This window comes from Hydra vulgaris, chromosome 03 (genome assembly GCF_038396675.1).
Source record: "Hydra vulgaris chromosome 03, alternate assembly HydraT2T_AEP".
Taxonomy (NCBI): Eukaryota; Metazoa; Cnidaria; class Hydrozoa; order Anthoathecata; family Hydridae; genus Hydra; species Hydra vulgaris.
This window is the reverse complement of record NC_088922.1, coordinates 32,226,631-32,249,442: the sequence shown is the minus strand read 5'-3', so window position 1 is coordinate 32,249,442 and position 22,812 is coordinate 32,226,631. Positions and strand designations below refer to the sequence as shown.

General features: G+C 26.9%; 1 protein-coding gene across 2 annotated transcripts in view; it reads right to left on the bottom strand.

Annotated features, from left to right (window-relative positions):
- Nucleotides 1-22,812, bottom strand: part of LOC100206869 (macoilin-1) — a 44,041-nt gene that overhangs the window by 4,213 nt on the left and 17,016 nt on the right. For both annotated transcript variants that reach the window (XM_065792937.1, XM_065792936.1), the window contains 3 exons: nt 13,840-13,969; nt 5,680-5,746; nt 3,439-3,517 (listed from right to left, as the gene is read on the bottom strand). In XM_065792937.1, the coding sequence (XP_065649009.1) occupies nt 3,439-3,517; nt 5,680-5,746; nt 13,840-13,969 (276 nt within the window). The remainder of the gene's footprint in view (nt 1-3,438; nt 3,518-5,679; nt 5,747-13,839; nt 13,970-22,812) is intronic.

Below are 22,812 nucleotides of genomic sequence, written 5' to 3'. Positions count from 1 at the left end.
TAGCGACAAGATTTTTAAAAAGTTGGCGAGCTGAGTCAGCCGAGTGTACACTCCTGCGTGTATACATTCTATATTATAAACTTATTAAAGCATATGAATTTCACACTAAATATGGAACAATTACAAACTTTTTAATGCGAAACTTCATAAATAAATTTTAATATCTACTATGTTCTCCATTTACCTTAATCCAAGCGATATTCATCTGGGAATAGATTCATACAAATTATTTATAAAATCCTGGGGTATGTTGTGCCATTCTCTTTGAAGTACTTCAAAACATTCTTCAGCATTTCAGGGAGCATGTTCAACCTTCTTTCTGTCCAGGTAATCCCAAATATGCTCAAATATATTCAAAACTAGACTCTGGGGAGGCCAGGTCATCAATTCCAGTACTCCTTCCTCTGTCATTTCATTTAAAAAATTTTTTGCCACTCGGGAACAATGTTTTGGGTCATTGTCGTGCTACAGAATAAAATTATGACCTATTAGTCTCATTACAGATGACACGGCATGGTGCCTTAGGATTTCCACATAACGTTCCCCGGTGAGTTGCATCTCTATTTTGATCAAATCACCTACTCCAGATAAAGATAAACAGTCCTAAACTTGTAAAGAGTCTCCTTCGTGTTTAATAGTAGGGTTTAAACACTCTGGCTGATAAGCTTCTCCAACTCTTCTTTGAACATATTGGTGTAGACAAATGTGTCTACACCAATAATTATTTGCTAAAAGTTGACAAAAAAGAGAATAAAATTTGACTACTTTTTCATTTTCCGCCGTGGAACAGCCAATTTATATATATATATATATATATATATATATATATATATATATATATATATATATATATATATATATATATATATATATATATATATATATGTATGTATGTATGTATGTATGTATGTATGTATGTATGTATGTATGTATGTATGTATGTATGTATATATATATATATATATATTTTTTAAGAACCATTAGTACCAATATGATTTTAAATGACAAGTTTGAAAAAACTTATAAAGATATTTTCTTTTTGTTATGTAATCTTTAGTTGTATGAACATCTAATAACATTACATATCTGTTCAAAATGATTTAATGGATATAAAGTTGTTGAATAAATATAAATGACATTAAGTTATTATGAAAGATAAAATATTTATAAATGACAAAAATTTGTTATTGAGGATGTTTTATTTGTTTGTTTGTTTAACATCTTTTTTATTTTGTTGTTTTTTTTGCCATTGTTATCTAGTAACAATCATAAGGCTGTATCTTTTTTAAAAAAATGATCCAACTTTATGAACTATCATAAAATTATTATGAAGTTTTTTTTCTATCGTTAGTGGCAAAATCTTGTACCATTGACAATTTTATATATAAAATACAATATGTTTTCATAATGAATGGCATAAAATTTAAAAATACCTTTTTATATTATTTTTTTGATTTTGTAATTTTTAGCAGGAACAACATTTAGTACTATTGATTACTTCATTATTAATATCTTTTTAATACAAACTCGATAAATTTTTGAAAGTTTTATTTTATAATTTTTTTAATTTGCATTATAAATGGCAATTTAAAGATTTTTCAATCTTTTTATTTTGTATTCTTAAGTGGCATAGAAACCTAGCAACAGCAAGGTTTTATTTTTAAAATAATTATAAGCAATCATTTTATTGGATTATACATTAAAAATCAGTTATAATTTAAAGATATTTAATGTGGATTTTCTTTTAATTTTTTTTTTTTTTGATTTTATACTTTAAAAATGATTATAAATTGGCTTTCTTCATTGACAAAAATTAAAAAATATATAGAGGGTTTAAAACCTGGGTATTATTGAACAACAATTGAGGTAGAGGTCAATGCATACTTATTTAAACTATGGATTATCAAATTAATAATATATATTTTCGAAAGGAATATGATCGACATGCAATTTAATGTTTGCAGCTATTGAAAAATCAACACTCTGTTTGGATACCATTTTATTGTAACTATTTTATATAGATCAACATAACTGTTGTAGTTATGATTTATTATTTTGTTACACAGCTATAAATGGTCAATTTATACATAATTTATTGCAATTATTTTGTTACATAGTTATATACGGATATATATATCCTTATCTCGTAGTTGAAAGAGACTTTTAATGTAAAAAAAAGTCTCTTTTAACAACAATTTTGCTACCTTGACTATTAAGCTACATTTTAACTAATGTGAAAGTACATTAAGTTTTATCGTTTTTTAAAAAACCGCAATAATAATGACTAGAAAGCTTTTTTTAATTAACAGTATTTTTGTTGTTTAAAAATATATTTTTTTAAACATGCGCAGAGTGTTGTTACATCAACTACTTTATAGCCTGCTGCTACAAAGTAGTGTTGCTACATCGACTATTTTATAGCCTGACTCGAAAAGGAGTGGTGCTACATCGACTATCTTATAGCCTGAATCGCAACAGAGTGCTGCTACATTAACTATCTTATAGCCTGACTGCTGCTACATCAACTGAGGATTTGGTTAGGGCAGGCAGTCTATTATTTAAAAATAAAATTGTTTAAGTTTTTAAACTTTCTCTGGTCTGGTTTATTAGTGCTCTCATTAAAACTACAGTATATAGAAGAAACTTTTCGACTATCATCCAAGACTATATATATATATATATATATATATATATATATATATATATATATATATATATATATATATATATATATATATATATATATATATATATATATATATATATATATATATATATATATATATATATATAGATATATATATATAATACATATATATATATATATATATATATATATATATATATATATATATATATATATATATATATATATATATATATATATATATATATAATAGATATATATATATAATATATATATATATATAATACATATATATATATATATATATATATATATATATATATATATATATATATATATATATATATATATAATATATATATATAAAATTCGATCTCTTGCCAAACAGCCCATCAAGCTCATAAAATTAAGTTGAAACCCTAATTGATGTAAACACAGTAAATAAAATAAAAAATTTAAATAAAAAGCATTTATGGTTTTAGAGAAATGTCAATTTAAAGTTGACCGGATTTTTCCATTTCTATCCAATATAAGGGTAACATAATGCCAATATAACAGTAAACTAATTTTTTTTTGTAATTTTTGGCAATAGTTTTTTTAGAGTGTAGTGTTTATTGAATTGCACATAAAAAATATTCAACTGTACATAAATAGTATATACTTAACTGTACATAAATAGTATATGCTTAACTGTACATAAAAAACAAAAATTAAAAAATTTCAAAAACTTAGATAAAATAATTTGAAAAACATCTTTAATATAACTGATAGAAGAACAAAAAAGAAGGTACCATTCACTTCTGCAGGTAAAGCATCTGATACTAACTGATGGTAAAATTTATTTTGTTTCGCCACTTCACATTGCTGATACTTAAAAAAAAAACATCTGATAATACAACTTTAAGAAAAGAGCATCTGACTCTAAATCTATAATTAAAAATCTTTCAGAAAAAAAAACACCATTTTTTTCATTTGAGGTTTTTTTCAAATTTAGTTTCATGTTTAAATTCAAAAAATAACTTTTTCCTTTTTTCAAGAAACAATTTTAATTTAGCCAAAAACATCATGTTACATACATTTGAAAATTAATTTACCAAAAACTATCATTCCTAAGCACTAAAAATGTGATATTAACTCTAATGATAAGCTTGCATTTTTTCGTTTTATAAAAAGTTTGTTAATAAATATTAAAAATTTTATGATAAATTTAAATACTTGATAGTTATACAAAATCTAAAAACAAATTTTTAAATTGTAAATAAAGAAACATCTTGTATGATGAACTAAATTTTTGCATCATGGTTTTAAAATCAACATGGTGGCATTTGTAAAGCTGCTTTAATGTGTCACTTTACAAACATTTTATCAAAATATTTAAAGTTTGTTAGATTGAGTAAATTATTTCTTTTTTCAGTTTTTCCTGCTTAAACTGTGTTCTTGAATAATCAAGTTATAGAGTCTAGAGCTAGAGAAATTTAGTAAAATGAAAACTTACAAAAATAGAACATTTTTTTAAACTGAATGTGTCTTTAGCAAGCAGCTACTCCTCAAAACAAATTGTGTTTTTGTTAGAAGACTGAAATCGTTAGAAGACTGGCAGAACAACTTTCAAGCATCAAATATCCAATATAACTATTGGAAAAAAGTTTGTAAAAATTGCCAACTTTTTATTTAATATTTTTGCTAACTTTTTTCCAATTTTTACAAACAAAAAAAAATTTTGCAGAACATTTTTACTAACAAAATTTTTTTGCAGAATTTATAAAATGTTTGACTTGGTTTTGAGGTTTTTAAGGTCAGCACTATGTGGTAGGTGCTGCAAATTTAGGTATTAATGTATTTTGAAAAGACAAAATTATAAACTTGAGAAAAAAAGAACAAAGAAAAAAACTAAATAAGAAAAAGAACCAACAAAAATAAAAAAATAAAAACAAAAATAAAAACAAGAAATGCTTAAAGCTTAAAAACAAAATGAAAATCACTCATCACAAAGAAAAAAGAATATTAGAACAGCAAATAAAACAAAAAACAAAAGTACAATTTATAAGATATTTTCTTTTAAATATCCAACATTTGTTCATTTTTTTTTGTAACTTTTGTTTATTTACTTTATTTTCAAATTTTAACTTAATTTTGATTTGATTTTTTTTTTTCTCTTTTTTTTCTCGCACTGAGGTTTTTACTTTAGTTATAAAACTATTTGCAAAATATTTGTAAATATCTTTTATTGTAAAACATTATTCCGAAACATGATTGTTATAAAAGTCCCTCATATCTAAATAATACCTGCTGATTGCTTGAATGGTTTCACATTCTCGTGTGAAAACAAGGAGATTAATGAGTGTAAGGAGTTGAAAAAAACACATTAAATAAACTAACAAAAAACCAAGTTGCTAAAATGTTATTCTTTATGTTTGTCTAAGTCATTAAACCTGTCTATAATTTAAATACCAAATATCAATAGTGATGAATATAATTTAGTGATTATCCAGGTCATATGTGAAAAATTTGGAAAAAATCCATAATAGTTTTTTGTTAATTCAGCTTAATTTAGCATTTGGCTTTCTTGATTTTTATGAAATTTTTAAACTCAAACTTTGTATGAGTGATAAACTAAAAAAGCTAAAAAACAAACATATTTAAAAATTGGTATTTAAAATCATATCTATGGAAAAAAATATTTCTTTTAACTTTTAGTTTTTACTTATGTAAAAACTTAAAGTTACAAGAATTATTGGGAATTCCAGATATACCCAAATAAAAAATTTCTGACAAATATATTCATGATGAGTGCTCTGAAGCACTGCCTTACAAACAACCTTGAGGCTGTATTTTAAACATCTTTTTCTTGGTCTGGGACCATAAAGTGTGGCATGTGCTGTTTTGTGCATACCCCTACTTTATCGATGCAAAAACTGGTAAAAACAATAAACTCAACTTTTGCATCTAATTTTATAGTTTTGCTTAACTGTAAATTAAATTTTTGCTTAAAATGTAACTCAATAGTAATAACATACTTTTTAAATACTTACATGTTTAATTCTATATCCAATATAACTTTTAAATCCATACCCTAAGCTGACTACAGGATAGCCAATACTAAAATTTTAGAAGAAATTTTCAATACATTATCATGCAATTAATTATATAACATATACTTCTAATCAAAACAGAAAATATGAAAATTGAACTTTATTTATTTATCTAATAACACTGGTAAACAAATAAAATTTTATTGTGCATATCTTGTTAACTAGGTGGTTTTTTAAAACAAATTAAAGATAGAGATTTTAAAAATGGTATTTGTTTTTAATAAAAATAAGTACTTTTTGTGTTATTGCTGAGAAACATTTTGTTAAAATTTTTTTAAAAGTCTTAAGCATTTTTTCACATAATTTTTTTTGTCAATAAATTAAAAATATTTATGTTTTCTATATCTCTATGAAAATACGCTTCTTTTGAGACCCAGGTTGACATACTTTTGAATAACTTTTTTTTCAACAATATTAGGGACTTTACCTTAAATACTAAAGATTTGAACCCAAATATCTTTACAACTTGACGTGATGGTGAAAAATGGTTTGCATATTTGAAATCAGCATATTTAATTTGTTTTAAAAAACCACCTAGTTAACAAGATATGCACAATAAAATTTTATTTGTTTATCAGTGTAATTAGTGAAAGTTTTCTGAAAATTTCACAAATTATTAGATAAATAAATAAAGTCAGGAAAATTTCCAGAAAATTTAAAATAATTGTTAAAAAAAAATCGCAATAAAATCTGTAACAGAGGCCATTCTGGAATTAGAAGGTAATACAGCATCAGAGTCTATTGTACAAGATGTTTACTCCTATGTCACAGATAAGATATCTGATGTGTTGCAAAACTCAACACTGCTGACTTTACAAAAAAAGTCATGTGTTGAGTTTTGTTGTAAAGTTTTTTGTTGTAAACTTTCTTTTCAAAACTACTTGTGTTTAGGGCTGCCAATTTGAACTTTTTTTAAAAAGTTCGAACTCAAACACTTTCGAACTATTTAGGAAAAAAGTTCGAACTTTTTGAACTTTTTTAAATAGTTTTTATTTACTTAAAATTGAAAACAAAAGGGTACAACTCAAACACAAAACTGTTAATTTATTTGTAAAGACTTTTTATTTGTTTATAAAAAGTAAATGCAAGGTATCATCCTGCAACCAGTTTCTTTTTCTATGCAAAAACAATCCAAGGCTAGAGAGCCCTTTCACAAGATCATACCATTTAAAAATCATATATTTTAATAAAACATTTTCGGTTCTTTAGCTAGAGTCAATTTTTCGTTATAATTTCAAATATCATTACGATTTTTGGCTTTTTTATTAATATCGAGTCTACCTTTCTTAGCTGGAATAATCTTTGAATAAGATTAATTTGCAAAATTATCTATATTATTTCTTTTTATTTGGTAATCAAACTGATTACCTTGATTTAAAATAACTGGGTTTAACAAATATATCTTTTTATGTACTAAATTATTATTTTATTAACTTAATTTTTAACAAATATATGGCTTTTATTGCAGGTGTTAACTTAGGCTACCTGGCAGGGCGGCAGGCCTTAAAATCTAAATCTATTAATTTTCTTCAAACAGTGCGTTCAGAAGCATTCACATTAACACCTTGGAGTTGCAATGTTATCAGTTTTGTGGTAGCAAATCTGTTTTCAAGGCAAACTTTCTTTAAAGCTCTTTCTGCCCTTGGAGTGAAAATAGGCTTTCTGCCGCATATATATATATATATATATATATATATATATATATATATATATATATATATATATATATATATATATATATATATATATATATATATATATATATATATATATATATATATATATATATACACATACATATATATATATATATATATATATATACATATATATATATATATATATATATATATATATATATATATATATATATATATATATATATATATATATATATATATATATATATATATGAGCAAAGAAAAGATCTCATAAAACGAACATGGCGAGCCATGCGAGCTACTCCTTTAAACAGCTTTTTATGGGAGCATTTGGTTTTTGGGTTTTGGTATCTGTATATTTATTAAATAAATTGCTTATTAAATACCAAATTTAATTTTAGTCATGTTACAAGCATTTGCTAGTAACATTAATATTAACAGAAATATACATAACGAGCATCATTTAAAAATCATGCCACAAAAAAATTCCTTAGACAAGCAAAAAAAAATCAATCTGAAACTAGAACTTAGTATTTTGTTTATTCGATGTTTGCACAAGAGCTTTTAACTTTTCTAACCAATATCTAAATAAAGAAAAAAAAAAAAGTAGTTTTTTTAAATAAAAAAATAATACTTTTGCAAGAGCTGTAAATTGCTCCTGTAAACCACTTTAGGGGAGTGTGGGCGAGAGCAATAGCTTAAGCTCTCGCTTCCCGCTGAGGCCTATACATATATATATATATTTATCTTCTTCTTTTTCTTTCAGAATTTCCTGTTTAGGGATCGCCACAGCGGATCAAACTCCTCCATCTAGCCCTGTCATGAGTGTCCTCCACTGACACACCAGCCACTCTCATATCCTCCACCACTGAATCCATAAATCTCCTCTTAGGTCTATCTCTCCTCCTCTTACCTGGAAGTTCAATCCCCAATACCTTCCTGCCAATATAGCTCTCCTATCTCCTCTGTACATGTCCAAACTATCTCAATCTCGATTCTCAAACTTTATCTCCAAAACATGCTACATGTGCTGATCCTCTAATAAACTCATTTCTGATCCTATCCTTCTTCGTAAACTGGTCGACCTTCACCAGACAACTCCTTGTAACTGGACCTGTCCACTGTCTGCCCTCTCATTCACACACATGTACTCTGTTTTAATACTGCTCACTTTCATTCCCCTGCTTTCCAAAGCATACCTCCATCTTTCCAAGTTTACCTCCACTTGCTCCCTACTCTCACTACAGATCGCAATGTCATCAGCAAACATCATAGTCAAAGGGGACTCCTGTCTAACTTCGTCCATCAGTCTGTCCATGACAATTGCGAACAGGAAGGGACTCAGGGCTGATCCCTGATGTAATCCTACCTCCACTTTAAACCTGTCTGTCATTCCTACTGCGCATCTTACTGCTGTCACACTGTTCTCATACATATCCTGCACCACCCTCACATACCTTTCCGCTACTCCTAACCTCCTCATACAATACCACAGCTCCTGTCTCGGAACTCTATCATAAGCTTTCTCCTATCATAAGTCCACAAACACACAATGTAACTCCTTCTGTCCTTCCCTATACTTCTCCATTAACTCTCTTAGAGCAAACATAGTATCTATGGTGCACTTAGCTGGCATGAAACCATACTCACAGATCTCTACTTTTCCTCCAAGCCGAGCTTTCACTACTCATTCCCAGATTTTCAGGCTGTGACTGATCAACTTTATTCCCCTGTAATTACTACAGCTCTGAACGTTGCCCTTATTCTTGAAAATTGGCACCATTATGCTATGTCTCCACTCCTCAGGCATCTTCTGACCTTAACAGATTCTGTTAAATAACCCTGTCAAAAACTCCACTGCTATCTCTCCCAAATATTTCTATGCCTCCACTGGAATATCATCCGATCCAACTACCTTACCACACTTCATTCTCCGAGTTGCTGCCCTTACTTGCTTCTTGCTTACCTGGGGAACCTCCTGATTCACAACCTCTGTCTCTTCTAACCTTCCTTCCCTATCATTCTCTTGATTCATCAGTTCCTCTAAATACTCCTTTCACCTTCCCAAGACACTCTCCTCACTAGACAACACATTTCCATTTTTATCCTTAATCATCCTCACCTGCTGCACATCTTCTGCTCACGGTTTCTCTGTCTGGCCAATCTGTACAGATCTTATATATATATATATATATATATATATATATATATATATATATATATATATATATGTATATATATATATATATATATATATATATATATATATATATATATATATATATATATATATATATATATATATATATATACATACAGTCGTGTGACAATTTATTATGGCCACCCACAACTTTTTACATTCTCAAGTTTCAAAGTCTATTATTTTAATATTTTTTTGTGATTTATGTACTCAAAATTAATTTTTATTTAAGAAATGAGTATTTTTTTGACAAATAAAAAACATTTAACAAATTGTTAATAAATTTTATTATTCAAATATTTACTATAAATATATTCAAGATCAATATTTAGTGATTTCTCCTTTTGCCTCTATAATTGCAAGAACCCTTTTTGGCATACTTTTGATGCATTTTTCTGCCATTTCCTTCAATTCTTTATTATGGTTCCAATGGTGAATAATTTTTTTTATTAAATACACTTTATTTGTAATATTTTCTTTAGATATTTGCTTCTTTAGGAGCGCCCAAACATTTTCTATAGGATTTAGGATCAGGAGAGTTTCCTGGCCAATCAAGTAAGTAATATTTTGTTCTGATATTATTTTTTAACTGATTTAGCCGTGTGACATGGTGCCCCATCCTGCATAAAGTTTTTTTTTTCACCTGGACTAAACCATTCTGCCAATTGTCCAGGACTTTTTTATATTGTAACTGATTCACTATTCCCCCTACAATATAGAGCCTTCCCATTCCCCTTCCACATTAACAGTTTGAATAATGCAGTCCAATAAGTATTTTTCCCCTTTTTTTCTTTTTAGTTAATGAGTCTTCTTTGTTAAAGTTTGGAAAGTACTCTCGTCGCCAAAGCATACCTTAAAATATTATACAAGGATTGTTAAGTCAATATTTATTGATGTAAGAAATTGGATATTTTAAATACATCTAAATTAATTTTACCAATTTCCAATCCTCTTCTGTTAAATTCCTATACTTTTTTGCCCACTCCAGCCTTTTTTGCATCATTTTTGGCGTCAGTTTAAGTTCTTAGCTGGATGTCATAAAATGTAACCAAGATTGTTGAACTGTTCTCTTTGACATTTTGACTCCGGATTGGTCCAGCTTATTAGTTATTTCATTGTTGGTGGCCTATCTATTTTCTAGAAAAATCTTGGTAAGTATTCTTTTATCGCTTGGTGTTAGGATTCTCTTCTTTCCATACTTTCTTTGGTATCAAGTTCTCCATATTAGCCATTTTTTGTGTGTATATTTTGTACAGAAACCCGCAAAATACCACATTTTCTGGCAATTTCTCATTGAGAAAGATTAGTATTTATTAAAAGTGCCCTGATTTCAGCAATTTTTTGTGGTAACAAGTCCTTTTTTTTCCCCATAACTAAAATAAGATATCACATTTCAGTACTGCAGTTAAGAATTTGCTTTGGTACTCATAACTTTAAAAATATCAAATCAAATACAATTATTTTTACTTTAAAATAAAAAGAAATATTCAAGAAACGATATTTTTACTGATTTAAATAAATATTTTGAAGATAACCTAATAAACAAATTCAAAACTCTGGTAATAAAATTTAACAAGTGTACAGCAAAAAGATTATAATTAAGATGAAATCATACAAAATGGCTGTCAAAAGTGACAGTGTTGCCAGTAGCAAAAAAAAAAGCACTGATTTTATGAGTTAAAACTTTATTTTAAACAAAAGATTAACTTTCAATAGTGAATTTTTACTCTTCATATGAAAAAAATAACATTAAACTTCAAAATGATCAAAATTCATAGGTGGCCATAATAAATTGTCACACGACTATATATATATATATATATATATATATATATATATATATATATATATATATATATATATATATATATATATATATATATATATATATATATATATATATATATATATATATATATATATACAGTCGTGTGACAATTTATTATGGCCACCTATGAATTTTGATCATTTTGAAGTTTAATGTTATTTTTTTCATATGAAGAGTTAAAAAGCGTTAGGCAGATCGTTTACGCATTCAGCAGTTTTACGTTAAGCAAAAACTTTTTTAATATCATTTATGTGACATTTATGGAAAAAAAATTTTTTTTTTTGAATGAATGTAAAATAGTAAAACATAGAATGTAATATTTAGTTTCAAATAAATGTTAAAAAGTTTTGCAATATTTACTAAAGAACTAACTAAACCGTGTAAAGTTTTTTAGACGTAATTTATTTAAGGAACATTAATTAAGTTTACCAATATCTTATTGTTAATTGATAAAATATCTGGAGAAGATAGAATTAGCCTCACCATGTACTGATCCAATATTTTGTAAATCTCTAAGCAAACTTGTGCAGTGCACCTTTTGTATCCACACACATAATTATTGTTACAAACAACAACTTTTTAGATTATAATATAGCATAACTAAATTGTGGTACATTTGATAAAACCATAAAATGTATAATACTTGATACTTGCGGTAACAAATAGAATCAGCCTCATTATTAATTATTTTCAGTTTACTTGTATATTTGGATCTAGTGATATGCATTTGTGACTTAGTTTTTTATTATTGTTTGTAAGTTAAACAAAAACTGTGAGATCATGGCTCATAAAGTTTTTAGCATTTGGTTTTTGATACCTGAATTTGAAATGGGACATGGTAAGCGTTTAACAAATAAAGAATTAGTAATCAAAGCATATAAAGATAAAGGCATATAAAGCATATAATTAATAATTACTTCAAGATTGGCATTAATTATGGAGCTTATAAGGAAAGTGGTGGTAAACTCAAAATTGATAATCGTACTAAACGAGTTATTGAACGTCGTGCAGCTGCTAAGCACATGACTGCATCTCAAATTTTAATCGATTTACAATTACCTGTAACTGTTCAACGTGTGAGGCAAATCTTACATGAAGATCCAAACACAGTTTGGAAAAGCATAAACCAAAGCCAAAACTTACTGTTCGTTATAAAGAAGTTAGATTAAAATTTGCAAAAGAACACATGTCTTCGCAGGAAGAGTGGCATCAAGTTCTCTAGTGATAAAAGAAAGTTCAATCTAGATGGTCTTGATGGCTATCAATATTACTGGCACAATCTTTGAAAAGAAAAAGAAACTCGAATGTGTTGTAACTTTGGTGGTGGAACTGTTATGGTATAAGGGGCTTTTTCCTTTGCTGGAAAACAACCACTGGCATGGATTTCAACAAAAACGAATTCACAGGACTACATTGATTTATTGGAAATTAGTTTGCTTGGACATGTTAAAGAATTGATGGGCAAAATTTTCACTTTTTAACAAGACAATGCTGTTATCCATAATTCAAAGCTTACAAAAGCTTGGTTTAGAGAGAAAAATATTCACAGAATGGAATGGCCCACATGCAGTTCAGGTCTTAATCTAATTGAAAATCTATGGGGAATACTTTCTAGAAAGGTTTATGAAAATGCTAAGCAATATGAATCCGCATTGGAGCTGAAAACTCGTATCAGAGAAGCTTGGAATGAAATATCTATAGAAACTATCCAAAATCTTGCGACTAATCTGTCAAGTCCAATATTTGAAGTCATAAAAAATTCAGGAAGCAATACTAAATATTAAATGAGCGTAAAACAAAATATTTTCTTTATTTTCTTGTATATAACGTAAATGAGGCTAATTCTATTTTCTCCGCAAATTGAATACTTATACTTTTTTTCCACCTGCAATTAATTAAACATACCAATTTATAAACTTTTTAATTGTAGTAGAAGATAATAAGAAATATGGTACATTTAATAATTGTTTCATTGCCATTTTTGATAAATTAGAATGAAAAATAAAGGTGAGGCTAATTCTATTTTCTCCGCTGTATACCTATAAATTGTTTATAATCTTTATCTAAAATATTACAATAAATATATAAAAAATAAAATAAATAAATTAATATATCATAATTATATTAGAAGTATGAGTTTGTTTTAAGAAATAAATTATAAAGAAATTATAAAAACAAGATTACTTGAACTACTTTTACCTAAAATGAATTCTATGAATTACTTAAAACATTAATTAAAATAAATTCTACGAACTACTTAAAAACATTATTTAAAAAGAATTCTATGAATTACTTAAAAACACTTCTTAAAATTAATTCTAATTACTTAAAAACATTTGAATTGTACTTTAAATTAAAATTAAATAAAAACTATAAAAAACTAAAATTCTGAAAAATCTTTTAATTTTTACCAGTGAGCTGCAAATGGACGGCAAAGATCCAAGTTAAAAGGAACAGATTTTAATTCTTGCAATCTAACAGATGCTTCTACGTATACAAATAGTAGCCAAAGGCAAACTGTTGTAATGCACGGACCACGATCTGAAATTATTTAAGGGTTTTTTATTTGTTTAACTATGTTTGAAAAAAAAATTAAAACATTTTTAGCAAAAAACTTATTTTTAAACATTATTTCAAATAAACTTATTTATTGCATACTCCATTTAAATGTTAAATATGATCAGCATAATTATTTATCATTATTATTATTACTGAGATATTAATAATGAACAATAATTAGATTTTTTCATTTTAACGATAACAATAATATTTGTCGTAAAACCATAAAAAGATTTGCAGCAACTAATTAAATTTAATTGTATTTAATTCAATTTACATCAAAGTTTGTTTTTAGTTTTTTTTAAACATTAAATTTATTTCCAATAAATAAATATATACCTTCCGGACAAAAAAAATGAGACCGCGTATGCAAAACTTTTGTTTGTATTTTTACAATTTTTGGCAAGTCATACAATGACTTTTTTTGTACTTCATGAAACCCATTGTTTGATTTATCAGGTGCATATATATTCATCAAAAAATCTATGTGTTCATTAATATTTCTAATTTACCTAAAAATATGTATTTTAGAAATGAAGTCATCAGTGCTGACACTTGACTATCTTTTTAAAGTGGGTCATAAAGACCTAAAGTCTTTGATGAAATTAACTCTGATAATTAAGGCAACAGTTGCAAGATATTTAAAGAAAATGAGGGAAGGAACGAACTTGGAGAGAAAGAAAGGAAGTGGTAGACCAAGAAAACTTAATTTAAAGGAACAACAACGATTGATTCAATTAGCTCGATAAGATGACACACAATCCGCCTAAGATATTCAAATGGAATTAATAAAAAAAGGCAGTCCCAAGATTGCTTCCAGAATCATTACTCATTATCTTAACCAAAGTGGGTACTTCAGTTTTGTTCCCAAAAATCAACCCCTATTGACTCCTGTTTAACAAGAAAATAGGGTAAAATGGTATGAAGAACACCTAGGAACAGATGGAATCAATGGTATTTAGTGATGAGAGTCATTTCGAGTTATTTCAATTCTGAGAAGGTTGATGGGCAAAGAAATGACTGAGAATTGGCAAACCAAAGTTCAAACAGAATTTCATGGTGAGGGGGGGGGGGAGTGTAATTAGTTCCAAAGGTAAAACATCATTGCTTATAATCAAAAGCACTGTGAATATTGAAAAATACAAAGAAATATGTTTTGAAGCTGAGCAAACTCTAAAAAATCCTTTCCCAAAGACTTTTACATTTCAACATGATGGGGCAACGTGCCACACTTCAAAATCAGTTTCTGAGTGGTTTACAGAACATAAATGGAAAGTTTCTTCTTGGCCCGCTAATTCACCAGATCTAAACCTTATTTAAAATGTGTTGGGGTAATTGAAAAAAGCGGTAGAAATCAAAAAACCAAAAAATTTAGATGATTTAGAGGTTCCTATTCAAGAAGTTTGGAACAGACTTTCCTTGGATTATTTGAAGTCATTAATTGACAGTATGAACCGTCATGTTCAAAAATGCATAGAAGTCCAAGGACACATGACTGGATATTGATCAATATATTATTTTAAAAATTAAGCTTTACTCTTTATATTCTATTGAACTATTTTATTATTCATTTATTATTTGAAAATAAAACTTAAAAAACTTGGTCTCATTTTTTTGTCTGCAAAGTATATATAGTACTGTGAATAAGTTTTAGACCACTTGTATAATTAGACGTATTTACAATTTTTTTTCCTATGTAATTTTTTTAAAGCGTACTTAAGTTTAATAATATATAAGAAAAGTTGAAAGAATATATTATTTTAAATAAATAAACAAAATTGATTAGGAAACATGAGGGATTTGTTTGTTTATTTATTAAAACAATATGTCATAACAACTATAAAATGCTGTTACAAAAATCAGAGAAACTGGCTCCCTTGAAGGTAGAAAGAAAAATGGTAGACCTCCTAAGCTAACAAAAGATGACAATAAATATTTAAAAACCCTATCTTCAAGAAATACAAAAAAAGCATCAACCGAGCTGGCAAAAGACATTAACACAGCAACTGGGAAAAATGTCAGCTCTTCTTTTATTCGACGACACCTATTTAAGTCGGGATTATAAGGGTGTTGCAATTCGAAAACCACTATTATGGTGTGGCAATAAAGAAAATTGACTTATATATGCAAAACAACACAAAGATTGGGCCCAGGAAATGTTTAATCGGGTTCTGTACACTGATGAGTCCAAATATGAAATTTTTGGAACGAAAGGACATCAATATGTTTGAAGAAGAATTGAAGAAGCCTATCAGCCCGAGTGTTTAAACCCTACTATTAAACACAGAGGAGGCTCTTTACAAGTTTGGGGCTGTTTATCTTCATATGGAGTAGGTGATTTGATTAAAATAGGGGGGCAACTCACCGGGGAATGTTATGTGGATATCCTAAGGCACCATGCTGTATCATTTGGATTGAGACTAATAAGTCATAACTTTATTCTGCAGTAGGACAATGACCCAAAACATTGTTCCCGAGTGGCAAAAAATTATTTAAATGAAATGGCAGAGGAAAGAGTACTGGAATTGAAGACCTGGCCAGCTTTGAATATAATTGAGCATATTTGGGATTAACTGGACAGAAAGAAGGTCGAACATGCTCCCTGAAATGCTGAAGAATGTTTTGAAGTACTTCAAAGCGAATGGCACAACATACCCCAGGATTTTATAACTAATTTGTATGAATCTGTTCCCGGCAAATATTGGCTGGGATTGAGGCAAAAGGAGGACATAGTAAATATTAAGAGTTTTTTTATGAAGATTGACATTAAAAAGTTTGTAATTGTTCCATATTTTATGTGAAATACACATGTTTTAATAAGTTTATAATTTAGAACTACAAACTTAAATATTAGAGAAAAATTCACCGGGATTTTTTGAAAAAATGTAAGTGGTCTAAAAGGATACTAAGTATCCCAGAATAATAGGTAAACAACTCTTTAAGCATTGAATTTCCTTTTTAGTTCACCAGTAATAGCAGCTATCCTTTTTAGTTTATTTGGCATAATATTTAATAGGTATTTATTTTTGACTACTTCAAGATTCTTCTTGAAGTAGTTGAAACTAAGTGCAAAAATGATCCAAATGTGTATGGGATTGCATTTGATTTTATGCAAAATTTGCCACTTCCACATATCCTTTACAAGAAATATCTTATCTACACCAACATGACTGTATGAGTTTTGCATACATGATTTTAAAACTGGTAAATCAGTATCTTATTCATATTGTAAAGGAGTTGCTATCAAAGGTTCCAATAAAGTCTGTAGCTTTGTGCTGGATTATATTTAAAAAAATATTGGCAACGAAGCCAAAGAACTGCACCTATTTTCTGATGGTTGTGCAGGCTAAAATAGAAATCATGCCATGGTCCGAATACTTTTATCACTGGTAGTTGAACTAGATAGCAATATAAATGAGATATAATATTAAATACCAAAAAGTGATCACTCATTCTTGTTAAACAATATAATGTTTGGAACAGCAAAGCAACATATTTGAAAAAATGACAGGATTTACACACCAACAGAGTATGAAAATTTTATTGCTGAAGCAAACAAAAAATTTGAAATAAGAAGACCCAAAACTGAAGATATTATCGATGTAAAAAAATGCTGACCAAACTATTATAAGAAACTTGTGCTATCTGCGGATTCGTATGGAAAAGGAGTAACCAAGGACAAAAAAGTAACTTTTGGTATTTCTAAAGTGTCACATTTCACATTCTCTAAGACCACGCCAGGCTTAGTGACAACACATTGCTTAGTCAGTTATGATTTCCAGCTATTACGAAGAATGGGTACAAGGCCAACCTTACCAATAAGTACTACTCCTGCATATGTTAGAAAATTGCTTATAATGAAAAAAAAATATCAGATTTGAAAAAAATAGAAAAATATATTCCATACTCAATAGAAGAGTACCAAAACTTCTATACAGAGGTTTTTGCATGGCCATCAACTTTGGCAAACAATGAATTCCAAGAAATAAGTGATGATTAACTAACAATAATGGTTTTTATGTAATAATAAATCATTATTATTCTGATAATCTTTGGATTTTTAAAAACAAAAAAGTGTTCATTTCAAAAAAGACATAAGTCTATAAATTCAAATTAAAAATATATGTATTATATGTTGTTTTTTTATAATAATCAAAACTCTAAAAACTTATGTATGTGTAGAATTTTTATCTACTTTTATATTTAGTTTCTTTAGCACCATAGACTTTTTTTCTAAAAAACTTATTTTTGTTGATTCTGAAATGTTTGAATAAATGGACTTGTGCCATTTTCGAAATGACAGGTTCAATTTGTAAATTGAACCCGTCACTTCGAAAAGGGCACTACTAATTGAACCTGTCATTTCGAAAAGGGCACAAGTCCATTTATTCAAACTAAACAAAACCAAGTTTTTTAGAGAAAATTTTTTAGAGAAAGAGAATCAACAAAAACAAGTTTTTTTAACAAGAGAAAATTATTTTTTGTTACATATTTAATTGCGTTAAAAAAAAATTACTTAAAAACTCCTCTTTTGAAACATTTTATTAAAGTTATGCCAAACACTTTTACAAAAAACTTCTAAATATTGTTTAATGAAAAACTTTAAATTATAAAAAGTCTTATATTATTTCTAAATTAGTAAAAAAAATTTAAAGTAGTAATTTTTATTCATTTCATTAGCAAGTTAAGTTTAAAAAAACAAAACTTTTAAACAATTCTTTGTAAAAATAGAAACAAAACAAAAAACAAAAAAAAGAAACAAAACAAAAACAAAAAAAAGCAATTAAATCATTCCGTTACAAAATAGTTTTTAATTTAATTTAACTTATTCATAACTCAAAGTAACTTAAAAATTATCTTTCTAAAGACTTTTAGTCATGGAAAAAGAGTTTCAAAAGTTAAAATTTATCATAAAAACTTAAAATATAAAAATAATTTAAATATAACATTATTTGTTGATTTAAACAAAGTGCATTTTTTTTAAACCATCACTATAATTAAATTTTTATTTTATTTAAAGCCTTCGCGTAAAATAAAAACTTCAATGTTTAAAAGTTATTCATAGCTTAACAATTTTTTTTTATTTAAGTTGTTAAAACATCAAAACTGACGTGGTCGAATTGAAAAGAAAAGAATTATAAGTTTGGTTAATGGTCAACTATTAGTTGTCATTTCAATCTCACATAACATTATCTTTAACTCATACGATAATTGACTTTTACCCACACATTTCTTAAATGCATCTTTGACAATTCAAATAAGTCGTTCATAGAATCCTCCCCACCAAGGGGATTTAGGTAAAATTAATTTCCATGATTTACACTCCTTTGCTAGAAATTGTTTAAACTGTTTGCTGAGAAAAGTTTTAAAGTTGTCACTCATTACTAATTCCGTATTTCCCCTTCTTGCAATAAAACGTTTCAAACACCTTATAGGTGAATCACTTTCCATAGAAGGTGTAAACTCCACATGAACATTTCTAAATTTTTTCTTGTCCACAGATATTTTTTCACAAACAAAGGACCAACATAGTCTAATCCAATATTTGTAAATGCAAAACCATGTGTTGCCACACAAAATTTTGATAAATTTGGAGGCCTAGGACTATGCAAGTTTTTCCCAAAGACTCTTACATTTAATACGATTTGTAATATACTTGTTCACTACTTCTTGTCCCTTGCTAATCCAGAATCTAATTCTTATTTTGTTCAATGTTCACCAAGACGCAAATGTTTCACTTTTTCATGTGCAAATAAAACTTAGTAAAATGACTAAAGCTTCTCAAAAATACTTTAGTTCTTAATCCAAAACGCTATTTTCAAAACATTCTTTAAACATAAAATACCATATTTATCTAGAAATAAATCCAATTGTTGCTTGATATTTTCGTAACCTTGGAGAAATTCCTTTTTGATGAGAATCCTTTTTATTTCACAGCAGACTTTCAGCCACTAACAATCATGTTATTCTATAATCTGCTAAAGCTACAGTTAAGAACCCAGAATTTAATCTATCCAATTGCACTAGAGTTTTATTTGATGGATGTTGTCATTGAATGTACATTACTGATACATTACACGATCAATTGAAGTTAAAGAAGATACATACAGAAAGTTTAACTATTAAAAGATTCACAGCAGACTTTGTTCAGACTTAATCTTTTCTCTGAATTAATCTCTTCTGTTGGTCCTTTTGATGTTTAGCAACATTATTTTTAAGATTATTCATAAATTGTAAGATAAATGCTGTAACTCTCAATAGTTTAGAATTTTTCTGCATTAATTTATATGGCTAACTCCAAATTTTTATTCTTCAAATAAATTGATACTAATAGTTATAGAATTTTTTAACTTGGTAATAACATTTTCTGCCACATTACTCTCAAAATATTTCCTCTGTTTTGGAAAGTTATTAGTTTTTAAAAACAAAGGACCTTCCCACCACAAATTGTTGTTCTGAAACATTAACAAATCAAACTCTCTTGTGGGTATATCAGCTAGGTTGTTTTCTCCTGGAACATGAACCAATCCTTTTTATTACTTAATTCTTGAATATTTGACACACTGGACATGCTGGACCCAAAACTTCTAGTCTCTTTTGGAGATTTTTTTTATCCAAAATAAAGATATTTCAGTATCTGTCAAATAATAAATATTTTCAACAATTTATTATTAGATTACTTTTTTTAATTCTTGAACAAGCATGCTCATCAAATTCGTTAATAATAAAAATCCAAGTAACTCTAAATGTGGAATAGTTAACTTTTTGATTGGTGCAACTTTTATCTTCGATGTAACTAATTTTGAAATCCAACCCTCACTGAATTTTACTTGTGCATAAATAACTGCTGAATAAGCAGCTTGAGAGCTAAAACCATGCAAAGTAACAGATTTTACTATATCATTTAGTTCTTTAAAACAATATCTCGATACACTAATGCTGGAAACATCTTTCAGTTATTTAAATAAGTTGACCATTTATCATGAATTTCAGAAGGTAGTTTATCATAAACAACAAGCTTATCAATACACAAGCTTGAAATAATAATTTTATTACAACTACAATTGGTGAAATAAGACCCAATGGATCATAAAATTTGGTTCCAACACTAAGCAAATTTCTTTTAGTTAAGGGTAAATTTAATGCTTCTTGAACAATATGCAAAAAATTAATCTGGAATTTGTCACTTTTGCCTTTCCATAATAAACCCAATACCTTTACTTAATTAACCTTAACGGCATTATCTCCATTTAATACAAATTTAACATAACTGTCTTTCTCATTCACTGAGATTTTCATACTTTCCCTTCCTGCAATGAACTCATTTAATTGTTAACAATTAAATGAGTTCATTGCTATAAAGGAAAGTAAACAATAAACCATTTTAATTGTTTAATTTCCAAATACCAACATTTAAAAATGCTTGATGGATATCTGATATTAAACCAATCTTGAACATGCGAAATCGTAAAAGTGTACTATAAATACATCAGGGCTTGTTTTAAAGCGTTATGCATTAATTGCAGTAAGAAATTTCGTTGTTAAGCGATTTTTTATCATTTTTTAACCTTTAAATTATTCTATAAGCGGTAAGATAAAAGTAATTAATTTTAAAAAAAGTCACATTAACTTTTGAATGAAGTTTATGTAAAAACATTTTTTTAAAAAATTTGAATGACAATTATGTTTGATATAAGCGCTATTTACTAATGAAAAAAACTCAAAAAAAATTAAAGGTTTATTTTTAAATTGTTTTTATTTTATTGTAATAAGTAATTTTTTAAGCTTGAAGCAAAGATCATAAAAACATAATTTAATTCTGATAAAAAATATATGATTTTATTTAAAACTAATTTAATAAAAATATATAATTTTAATCTGATAAAAATAAATTTTTTTATTTAATTAAGATTTTAAAAATATATAATTTGTTTTTGATTTAAAAAATATATTTAAGTTTATTAAAATTAAAGTTAATGCTTGGGTTTAACTTAACTGTCAAATTTATTTAAAAATATTACTAAATATTATTCAATACTTTTTTTAATGAACGATATATACAGCGATATAATTTTAGTAATAAAATAATAAACTTTTAATAAATAAAGTAAATAAATTAATGTAATTTTTTTATTTGTTACTCTCTAATTTTTTTTTAAATAAAAAATCATTTGTAGTTGCAAAGCAATTAGAAGTTTAAGAAATAATCATTTTAAAAATTCAAAAATTCAACATATTTTAATTCATTTATGCAAATGTTGAGAAAAGAAAGAAATCTGTTAATATCAAACATTTTTAAAAATGCAATATTAAATTTAATTATTTAATATTTAAAAAAAAATAATAATAAACATTCCCTTATATACATAGTATAATAATATATATATAGTAATAATAAAAAAGCTGTTAAATTATAATTCACTCTACGTTTTGTAGTAATTAATATTATTGCAGTAATTTAAAAAAGTTAACGTCTTTAAAAAATAAAAAAATAAAGAGAATTTTATGATGCCAAATATCACGTTGAGCTTATGCATTAAGCATTTTTTTATTTAAAACAAGGCCTGAATACATGTCAGTAAACATAGACCAGTATATAAACTTTCATTATTCAAAGAACCATCTTCCTTTGTTGAGCCATCAAAAACAACTTTATTGTTACCTTGTTATCCCATAGTACTGCACAATGCAGTAATGAGCTTTTCCAGATTAACCTTTATATTTTCTTATGAAGTAATCACTTTTTGGTACTGTTGTTTTAACTCTACATTTTTCTCAAATTTTCTTGTAATGAATTAAATCATTTTAGACTGATGTTATAATTA